General features: G+C 33.1%; 1 protein-coding gene across 2 annotated transcripts in view; it reads right to left on the minus strand.

Annotated features, from left to right (window-relative positions):
* Window positions 1-12,032, minus strand: part of LOC124369822 (vacuolar protein sorting-associated protein 13) — a 249,003-nt gene that overhangs the window by 63,931 nt on the left and 173,040 nt on the right. For both annotated transcript variants that reach the window (XM_046827945.1, XM_046827944.1), the window contains exons 34-38: window positions 11,619-11,798; window positions 10,488-10,637; window positions 7,504-7,665; window positions 5,767-5,924; window positions 2,504-2,621 (exon numbers count right to left, since the gene is read on the minus strand). In XM_046827945.1, the coding sequence (XP_046683901.1) occupies window positions 2,504-2,621; window positions 5,767-5,924; window positions 7,504-7,665; window positions 10,488-10,637; window positions 11,619-11,798 (768 nt within the window). The remainder of the gene's footprint in view (window positions 1-2,503; window positions 2,622-5,766; window positions 5,925-7,503; window positions 7,666-10,487; window positions 10,638-11,618; window positions 11,799-12,032) is intronic.

Raw genomic sequence — 12,032 nt, forward strand, 5'->3', positions numbered from 1 at the left:
GAGTTGGTCCACCACTGTATGGGACTGCCTCTTGCCACGTTGGAAACTTCCCACGTCATTGTTTTCCAGCAATGATAATAACAACATCACTTTTGCTAAAGTTCTCTGTCATTGCCTCACAATTCGCAAGAACGTACTTGAGATGCACTCCTGAATTAAGGCATTCAAATACCTGATTTGACACCATATTTTGTAGAATGGTTGTCCCTTGGCATGGCTATCTCCAAAAATGTGAATCCTCCTTTGTTTTAGTGGTTGTTCAATGGACGGTGCTGGCAGTTTGTTTTTAATGAATGGATTTATTCTTGTTTTTTATATTTGTTTGTTTGCTGACACGCTTTTTCGCCTTTGGTTTATTTCCTTTAACATTGCTGAGCTTATTTATATTCACCATTTTTTTCGCATCATCTGATATTTAAAGCTCTTTAATATCATCAATAAAGAAGTAGCTATTGCTTTTTTTAAAAATAAATGACCAGGATATGATACATTATTTTCTATTTCTTTTCCACTTTCCAGCATTCATATAGTTTGAATAAGGTTTTTTTTTTTGTCTCATCCAAAAGTATTGTACATTTCTTACAATCAGATGGTTGCATTGTTTCAATAGCCTTATCGACCATTTCCTCCTTGTCAGTTTGCGATACAATATCCATAGTAAGTGGCTCCTGGCGAGAGACACAAGGTTTTCCCTCATTTTGGTTTTCTAATTGTAACATCAACTTCTGAATTATCAACCAAAATTGACTGACATAACATCCACTCTTCCATTCGTGCAACCAATTCATCTTTACTTTTCAGGTGAATGTCATCTGTTTGACACTCCACACTGTAAGTTATCTTCCTGAAGAGAGTTTGTGAGAGGAGAGGTGAGGCGCATGGTGAGATGAAAGCGGACTGCGGTGGTGAGGAGAAGGCGGAGGAAGCTGTCACACACACACACGGCCAATCGCTGAGGGTGAAGGTGTTTTTCATTGGTTAGGGTGATAATTTTAGTTTTGTTAGCATCGGTTCTTATTGCAGCGTTGCACGTGCAGCCGAGACATTACCATTTAATAATAGTCCCCTTTACATAAATCCACTGCTCCCGGTATTTATAAGAATCCAAAACAATGTAATCCTTGCCTGATTTATTAATTTATAGACTGAAAGCCATATTTTATACTACTATTTCACGTTACTAGGAACTCTTAATGTATATACGATATTACTAAAACTATTTTCAATTAAATCAATTTAGGGTTGTATAATTATTCGCCTTAAAATGTTGGATACTCATGGGACACAGACAAGTATTGCATTGACAAGAATGAAGGCGAGCCAATAATCTGTAATTGTGATAAAATCAGATACACCCGCTTATCAGCTTTCTTGACGCAACTGTAGGTCAATCGCGGATTGAACAATTGGCATCAATAAATTCCAATGCACATGCGCCAACTGATAAAAGCTTGGCGCAACCCTCCTCTTCTTGAGAATTAGTACTTAATTCTAGGAATTGATGACTCAGTTAAAACTTAACTCACAGGCTAATCAGATAACCTATACGTCTACTGTCTGTTACGATGACCTCGCACTATCTTCGTACTTTGATGAAGTTCAGTGGCGAGTCTAGTTGGTTTACACTGATTATACATTAAAATTTACGGAACGAATAAAACTTGCTTTTAATCATTGTAGGACAGGCCTACCAACCAGTGATTGTTCGTTGATACTGGTGATCAGTCACAAAGAGATACGAATATGCCCGAGCTGAAGTGAGTTCTTTGTTATGTTATGTTGTAAAAATGCCTGACCCTATCTTCTTACTTAGGTACTTGATATACTAAAAAATGATTACCTCCATTTTAACCTTTTTAAAGATTAATACTAATTATAAGAAATTATTTACAATTATTTTAACCCTTGGATGGCAAACTTTTGATATATCGGAAGTTATACATCATTTTGTTTACATTTATTTCATAACTTATATTGATAAATATTTGTGAAAAACTGTACTTAGATAACTTAAGTAAAGAAATATTGTAATTTTGTAAACAATATGTGAATTAAAGAGAATATTCTATGTTTATGTCCATGCATCAGAGTATGTCAGCTCATGGACATAATTAATTATCTATATTTGGTTGGTTCTGAATATAAAGACAACCTTTGGAGTGTATCTTATGAACAAATAGAAAGCAATCTGGACACGGAAACAATATGGAATAGAAAAAGGGATAAATGATACACATATTTTATCACTGATTAAAAGATAAGCAATCAAGGATATTGTTAAAATCACATTTATACCTGGAATTCAAGTCTGATGACAAGAATGTATATGAAAATAAAAAGGGGGCAGGAAAAATTTAATTCTCAAAACAGCTTAGTTTTCTTTTATTTTCAATTCAAAATTTTATTACTTTTTCAATATATTACGCCACTATATTTAACTCTAGTTAATAAATAACGTAGTTAATAGATAAATGGTCACATAGTTCTGAGTTTACTTTATTACCTGGATAAAAAATGGTTCTGTATCCTCAAGGTTCTTGTGATTGCACTGGAGAATCTTACTTATCACAAGTGAATTTTGGAGGTCTTTCCAGACGAAAGGCTCATTGGAAACAGAATACCTGGAAACAGATGTCATTCCTTTAGGGATCAGGTCCAAATATTAATAAACAACATATGTTTTGTCAGAAAATCATGTACATCCACTGGACGACACAACTGCACAGTGGTTTTTGCAAAGTCTTGAGACCTGGGGATTGTTACAAGTTTTAAGAAATATTTTATAACAATATTTTATTTTGGCCAAACCTCTATGTGAATAAAAATATACACCACAAAAAGTAAATACAGCTTACAAAGTATTTGTTAATGAATTTGTATGTCTAATGTCTAGTAAACACAACCAGCTATAATTCTCAAAATAAAAAATCCTACAATAAATATACAGGGTGAATAAAGTCAGGACTCCCCCCTCTATTTTTTTCTAAAGTTTATATAAGGAGATATCCTTTGGGTAGTGGTGCAATGTAGAAAGGAAGCTTCATTTGGTGATTTTAAAATAAATCAAATAACCCTTCTCAAGTGATCCCTGATTTTGAAGAGTATAAAAAAACTTAAAGAATTGTGAAGACAAAAGATCGTTATCTCTTTCCCATCCAAAATAATAACCAGAGTTACCAGAACAGTATTTATAATAACTCACCATGTTGCCAAGTCAAATCAAATGTTCAAACTGAAGTCCTCCTACTATTTGGCAGTGATACAAACATAGGGTGAGCTCCTCTCTTATGTTTTGAAAAGTCTGAAGTGGTATTTGGTTGCGGCCTCAACAATCCTGTTTATTAAATGTTCAATGTTTTCTACTGGATTTAAACAATTATGGAATTATATCTTTAATGTGACCCAATGGAAAAAAGTTCATGGGTATAAGGTCCGGAGTCCACGCAGGTCATTCTATTAGACCACGCCTACCAATCCACTGACTACGTAGTTGAATTCCTACAAAATGTCGTACAGCACGGTGAAAATGTGCTGGAGCACCATCCTGCTGGAAGTGAATGAAGTCTTCATCAAATTCATGTTGTGTTTGTTTACAGCCCCATTGATAAAAAAAACTACATTCATCACTGCACACAATGTTTCGAACAGATGAACAGAAATTAGTGTTTCCATTTCCTCACAACATTTTAGGCGGCAGTCTGGATCATCTTCATTTAACTCATGTAAAAGCTGAATTCTTATAAGGTGAAGTTTTGTTTCAGTAAGCGGCCACCGGCCCTTGGGAAACGTTACAAAGATTTGCTACTGATCTGGTGGACTTCTATGGATCTTCAATAAATTTTGTCTTCACCTAAAGGAGGCCGACCTGAGCGTTGAGTATCTGAAATGAATCCAGATATCAAAACTTATTTACTAAAGTTCTTAAGTGTTTCCTTGTCACAGGTCTATCAGGATGTACAACATTATACAGCCTTTCTGCCTCATGATGATTTTCATTTGAAGCTCTTAAAATAAATATCATTTCTACTTTATTGCTGTGACTTCGGGGCATTATTACTTGTAGGCAGTAATAATTTGAGAATATTAATTAAAAGTAAGAATGACAAAGCGATTCAAAATCAATAACAGTAATAACACTAAAACACACAAAAATATCTCAAAACACTTCACGAATAATAACCACACAATAATGATACCACTGGATAATAATGATCCATTGGATAATAACCACTCTAAAAGTATGACCTGTTCTGATGAGATTGAAACAAAGAAGGGACTTGTTTGTACTAAACCGTAGTTCAAACCGGATAAGCCCGTTCACTCTTTGCAAATAAACTTCCTATCAGTGTAATTTCTAATCTTCATTGCATCCTTGGTCCATAGCATTCCTAATTGATTCAATAGTCAATAGTCAATAGTCAATAGTCTTTATTTACAATTTCATGGAGAAATGTACATGCGTCAATAATTGTCTAGTGAGTCAAGTTGTGTTGGCTTCTCTTCTCCAGTTCAGGAACTCTTCTAGGGAGTAGTATGATCTGTCGATGAGCCATATGGTCAGGGATGTCTTCAGCTTCTTTCCTTGAAGTGTCTTCATGTCGTCTGGTAGAAGGTTGAATAATTTTCTGCCCATGTAAGACGGTTTCTTTTCAAATTGCGTGGTGTGGTGTAGAGGCAGGTGGAAGTTTGATGTGTGACGGGTGTTATAGTGATGGATATCTTGTCCTCATTGCAGAAGTTCCTTGTCAACATGCATGATTAGTTCTTTAATGTATAAGGAGATTACTGTTAGGATTTTTTGGCTTCGAAAATACAAAACAACTTCGATTCAGAACACAAACGACCAATAAACCGGTTTCCACACAAACAGTAACTTTACAACAACATAAATGTAAGTGAAAAGACTGAATTAAAATTTTGATGGTGTATTATTTTATAAGGGAAACTTTTTTTATGCTCTTCAAAATGAATGCTCACTTGATAGACGTTTACATCTAACATTTTTGAGTTTCCCCCAAAATCTCAAATTTTTGGGAGGCACAAAATATTTTTTAAATCATCAAATGAAACTTCCTCTTTGACATTGCACCATCCCAAAATATACCTCCTTATATAAACTTTAGAACAAAATAGAGGGGGGGAGTCCTGACTTTTTATTCACCCTGTATATTGCAGATATCTAGACTACCTACTTCACTAAATTTTGTGATTAACCTTTGCCTGAGTATTGTGGGGGGGGGAGGGGTTGGTCAAATCAAACTTGCTCAAAATGTATATATCCTTATGTCCCTGAGGCATCATAAGAATACAGGGAATATGGTTGATTGTAGAAAGAGACTCAATGAAGCAATTGAATCTACTGTATTGTTGTACATTTTCTACACGTACGACAAACTTAACAATCATGTCTCTATAGAGATTCACAATAAGTTTTTTTCAGTTTTGAATTTACAATTTTGTTTCAATAGGATGCCACATGAATGTTTTATTAATTATAATGTGTTATGTTTTAGTATGCTTTCACTGAACAAGGGCAAACCCAGATGAGTGTATTAGAGCAAGATTATAACACTTGTTTGTTTTGTACAAAATCAACCAAGCCAAAAAATTAATGAAATTTCCTCCAAAAATGACATTACCAGGTCTGGCATTTTAGGCATATATGGTGAAAGGTTCCACAACTGAATATTTGGTTGTGCCAGTCAAAGCACAATTTTAATCTACAGTAAAATAATTCAATTTTACCAACCGAGAGGAGTTACTAACCCACTGACTGAAAAAAAGAGCTCGTTGGTGGGGGTGTAGATGGCATCAAGAGGCAGATTGAGATGTTGATGGGGCTGCACGAAACCTACCAGCTGCACTTCATTGCCTTTCTTTGTCATGAAGTAAACACTAATGGGAGTGTTGAAGTGGTTGTGAATCTGACAAACAAAAATGCAAAAGAATATTAAAAAAACTAATTATCAAAAATTATCTCAGAGGAAATGTCAAAGATTTCATAGGTTGGAGGAATGCTATAGAGCACCTTGAAAGAAAAGCAAAATCGTTACCTGATCACAAAAGTTACAAATTAAAGGTACTCAAGAAAACACCACTCTAATAATTACTAATGACTTAATTGTATTGGGTGAACAGGACTGCCATATTATCTGGTAGGGTTATCATCTTTACTCTAGGTGAGTCTGTAACATCACAAACTAACATATTATCAGAAACTTGTGTCAGGTAGTATAGAAGCCATATTATCTGGCAGGGTTATCTTTTTTATTATAGGTGCGTCTGTAATATTACAAGCTACACATATTATCAGTAACTTGTGATAGGTAGTATAAAAGCCAAATGAAAACAACTTATAATGTTACAACAAGTGTATACAACACGAGGAAAGAAATAAATATGACTAATTTGGAAAAATTGTTTTGAAAACATTAAAGGAAGTGATGAACATAATAAATAGTTGAGCTGATTTTTAACATAAAATGAAGGCCATACTTTAAACTAACAGAAGAACATCATATGCCCTAGCTTTAAGATTACAGATTATATTGTTTAGTGTTAATTGTTTACTCTTTTAATTTTAAATGTTTAAAAAATGACAAACTTCTCAATTTACATTTTTCAGCCATGATAAATATTATTATACCTAAAAAGAATATAATCTAAAGATGTAAAATAATAACTCTCTACTATGAATTTGGACAAGCAGTGATCAGAGAGGTAAAATCACAATATTGTAACAACTGAATTAACTAAATTTACTAATTTATTGTTAACAAAATAAAATAAAGAAGATTTGTTATAATTAACATGTAGTAAAACATTGGCAGCTTCAATAACAAAACATCTCAGCTTATTTGCTTAAGTTTTTAATATGTATTAAAATGTGTACTTATCTTACTGAATGAATAAAAGAAAAAGAGAAATACTTAACTCTTTTAGAATCACAGGTTTGCAAAATGTTCCATGCTAAAAATACTGGCAAAGTTTTACCCAAAATTTTTACAGTTTATGAGGATAATTTTATCTTCAATACTAATAGAGATATTCAAATGATTCTTGAAGCAATTTTCTCTGTATACACTAGGAAACAATAGAAAATACTACAGTTTGTGCAACTAAAACATATTTCCTGAACCATACACTTTTTGATTACAAAAAATTATCTTTGTTTTACACAACTTAAAAAAAATGGAGTCAGATTGCATCCATATATGTTTTACAGGTTAGCTGGTAGGAGAGTAGAAGTTATTTGAATAATGTTTGTCACACATTTACTGAAATATAAGGAGAAACAATAATAACACTAAAATTCTTAAATTATAAAAATGGTAACATAAGCATTGACTGACATTTTATCTTTGTTCAAATAGAGAGATTAAGATAAAATCTATAACGATAAATGTATATTTTAAATCATATATACTTAAAGTAAAATAAATTTTAAACAGGCAACAGAACAGGAATAAGGTTTAATGAATTAAACATAAACATATACATTACCTGTAATATGCCACGCAGTGTGATAACAGTGCATCCCTCTATTACTTGCACGTCAGACACAATGCCCCAAGTGTCATTTCCTGAGCTGCGGTGTTGAAGTGAGAAATATCTCTTGTCAGCCCTTGCCACTGGCAGGTCTAAGTCACTTGGTGGTTCCGGCACCTGGTCAATTTACCTCATTAATGCTGAACTAATCTTATTTTTTAAAGTCAGGTTACAATACTCAACTTAACTGTGAACATAGTAAAATACAGATGACATCTAGAATCAAAACTTACATCTGTTTAAAACCTAATTCACTAGATAGAACAAAAAATAATGAAGGAAATCGATTTACTGGATATAAATTTAAACTTGAATATATAGTAAGAAGATCTATGAATTAATGAGTCAGGTTTGGCTGGATTTGTTGTGAAAAGGATGAATCCTATGGAGTTGGTTTTAAGTTGGATCTATAAATTTGTCTGGGTAGAATAAAATGAACAGACAATTCAGATACTGTTTTGGATTCTTAGCAAGTACAAATAGGAGGTTTTTTAGGACAATTTAGTTGCAAGGGTACACTTTTATGGCTAAAACTCTTTTTCAGGATCTTATTGAGGCTAGATAGGCCAGGATGGTAGACGTTGACAAAGGGCAGATTTTTAGATATTTATAAAGAATAAAGTTCTTTTATCTAATTGGGCTAATGACATTAACTAATATATAGTTTTTTTGAGAATCGTAATGATTTTGGCCAACAAAGATCCTTTCTCAGTTGTTCTTGTACTTTTGTAGGGCAAGGCACATGGAGATGGAACATTTTTGTACTCTGGTACAAGAGGTTGACGAAAGCTTCTGGAGTAATATGATACTCATAATGGATAAGAGTGAGGGATTAGTTATTTCATTTGTGGGCAATATCTTAGCTAAGTCTCTTTGGAAGAAGGGAGGGCTTGTTCTGTTCCACCCTGTACCAGTAAAGGGCGAACAGAGGAAGTGTCTCGTTCACGTTTAGGCCTGGTACTATAAGAAGCCCAACCCACTTTAACCCCTTTGTCCTCTGCAGTAAACTAGACTTATAGCTTATTGATTAAATTATCTCTTTACCAGTGTAGGTACTACAAACAAAAGTGAAACATTTTAGGAGAAATAATATGTTTGCGATAGGTTCAGTGAAAGAATTAGGGTTCTTCTTTGGAGGAAATATAGCATACCCATAACATTATTGTCTTTGAAAGGAAATTTGCTATTTGGAATTTTTGAAGTGATTTATTCCAGAATAGATGTAGTGATTATGATGAGGTAGGCCGTTATGGTTTATATTAGAGGTAGCAACATTGATTAAGAAAGTATTCATGGAATACTTCAACCAACCATGGAACCATGAAGGATGTTGGAAAAGAAGAAGAAAGGTGAGATCTATAGTAATTAGTATAACATTTGAGGGGATAATTTGAGAGAGTTTTCAAATAAGTTAACAAACCTCTGATTGACAGGTTGGAAATTGTTGCTAGCCAAAATGATGTAGTGTGAGGGAGAATAAGTTTCTTTGAAAATTTTAAGAAGAGAGTAGACCTTAGATGGGGGTGTTTCACTTTTGAGAAGAAGTTAGGGTTAAAGGTGTCATGTTTTGTGTCTAGCTTGGTGGAAAATACGTGTTTCAGGAGAGCATCACACTAATTGGTCAGGTCAAAGTTACATAATTTATTTTTAAATAATCACACATGTGCAGGTGAACATCATCAAACATGTGCCTGAGATCAGTACTTGAACAATCACAGGATTGTTCTGGCCCTGGGCCTTCCTCCAACCTGCCAAATTTTATAACTGGATTTTAAAGCACATGAGTGTGTAAATCAAATTGTATTACAACAAATCTTGATTTAAATTCACATATTAATGAAATAATTACTTTCCTAAGAATAACATTTTCAATTAATCTAAAAATAACAATTGTAATATTGAGTCTAATAATCATTTAAGATTATGAGTATCCACATGATTGGTATTGAAATTCTAATTAATTTCTGTTATTTTTTTACTGAACCTCTGATTATGCATCTATGTGAACAAGCAGTGAACTTACTTTCCCCCATACTACCTCTGCCGTTGGCAGCTGCAATATATCACTCATTCTGAGCTGTGGAAACTGAAATATGGCCACTACAACTGATGCTCCTACACGTATTAACTGATTAGTGTGGTATATTTTCTGCTACAGAGAGAATTTAGCATTGCAAAAATCCATCGCAGAGTGAGTGACAGTACTAAACGTGTTAAACTTGACAAAGGTGGGTAAGTACACAAATCTGGTTGAGCATGTTGATCAAGTAGTCCGAGACAAACGGAAGATTGTGATAAGTGAAGTTTCTACATCATTCCTGACTTTTCAAAGTCATCTTTATGCACAGTTATGACAAAAAAACTAGGACATAAGAAAATTTATGTGAGTGTAGCCCCAAAATGTTAAGTAACAGCAGCATATTGTATAAGGGAGAGGATGGTTTGAAGTACATGTTCCTGGTCAAATCAAATCAAATTATTTATTGCCATTGATCACATTTGCATACATGAAATAGGCATTGTCATAAATTAAAATACTAAAATATAAAAGCACAGTAATAAAATACATCGTCATAATTTAAAATTATAAAATATGAAAGTACTATTACTTGTATAATACAGAAAGCAAATAAAAATAAATTCTAAACCAAGAAATCCCAGCATGAAAAACCTTTTTTTGTTCCCCTACATGTTAAAGGTGTGTACAGTAGTTATGGATGATTAAGCATAGAAAGAACAGAATTTATTCACTATGTACTGAAAAGCTTGTAATCAGATGTAAGAGCTTTAATTTAAATGGTAATTTTGCAGAAAACTGTGTAAGAATATCAAATGCACATGGTAAACAAGCTGCAAATGTATGGAACATATTTTTATAAATAAAATCAACTTACATCCCAAATGATACCTATATTGAAAGATAAGTGTATTGTACTTACACTGATTTGCAGATACTTTTCTCTGACATGAGCTAATGACAAATCTAGACTCTTTACATCTTCATTTTCCACGAGACACAAGCTGACATTGGCTCCTGACTCTAACACTATTTCCTCAACTTCATTTTGGAGCCCTTCTGGGTCAAACAACTGTGGAGAAAATCATCAATTGTGTGACAAACATATAGATCTGACGTATAAACTAAGATTACATTGTAAATATAAATATTATTTTTACATAATTTATTATATATATATATATATATATATATATATATATATATATATATATATATATTATGTGACAGATACGGCCAAATACAAAATAATTGAATCGTAAAAAGTGAGGGCTCTGTGGTGTAATGGTAGCACATTCACCCGGCAAGTGAGAGATCCGGGTTCGAGTCCCGGCGGAGCAAGTACTTTTTGCGATTTAATGTTTATTGAAATTAAATAAGGCTATTGCCATTTATACAAATTTAATGTAAATAAAAGTCATTTGACAGGTATTTGGTCTTCCGATCAAACGTTAGTTTGGTTATTTAAACGCATATGTGACAGATACGGCCAAATACAAAATAATTGAATCGTAAAAAGTGAGGGCTCTATATATATATATATATTCTAGTTCTAATAAAGTATTGATGATTCGTACTGAAATGTTCACTTGTCATAAATTTTTAATAAAACGTGCTTCAAATTAGGTTAGCTATAAAATGTGGGCAGTCACTAAGGAGAATTGTTAGGGAGAAAATATAGACACAATCTGATTCTTCAACACTTTTTTACTAACCAGTTGGTTTTATCTAAAATGGAGGTTATACAGGTGATAGTGAGATGTTTCAGACTTTTTTTATCTAACGAGGATAATAGAAAAGCAAAAAAGAATTCTCACTTGATTGACTTTACAGATTGAGAACTCCAATACAAAACTTGAATAGTCTTACAGAAACTGGAACTGGATTTTAACATACCACATTCTCTATATACTACATCCATTAACTTGTATGGCAGCCCACTTTACTTAGTTCCAGGTAAAAACCCAATTCCCAGATTCTTGTAAATGATGAATTCATCATATTTTATATCTTAGTGAAAATAGTATTTAAAAACACATATAAGACCTTGTACCTTGAAAATTCCATTATTCAGTGAGACCTTGACATTTGCACCAAGGTCGTTCTGCACTACGTATGGTGACAAGTATGTACTGGACGTCATCTGCGGCTTAAAGATGGCATTGTTGAAGGCAGTGCATAGATTTTTCATTACATCCAAACATGTCTTGGTTATTGTAAGCTCCATAGTTTCCTGCAGGTACATTGTGCAATTATTAACTGATATGTGACAAAGCTGCAGAGATTTTGGATTAACACCAAAGTCATTTAAGAAACTAACTTAAAATTACTAATTAATTTCCAAGATTGCAGAAAAGCAGCTTTATCCCAAACAACAACAACAAAACTTTTAAAACAAAATACCTATTTGTGTAAACTGTGTTTAAAATGTATGTTTGAAAAAATAGTAAACAAAATAAATTCTATT

The sequence above is a fragment of the Homalodisca vitripennis genome, chromosome X (genome assembly GCF_021130785.1).
Source record: "Homalodisca vitripennis isolate AUS2020 chromosome X, UT_GWSS_2.1, whole genome shotgun sequence".
Classification (NCBI taxonomy): Eukaryota; Metazoa; Arthropoda; class Insecta; order Hemiptera; family Cicadellidae; genus Homalodisca; species Homalodisca vitripennis.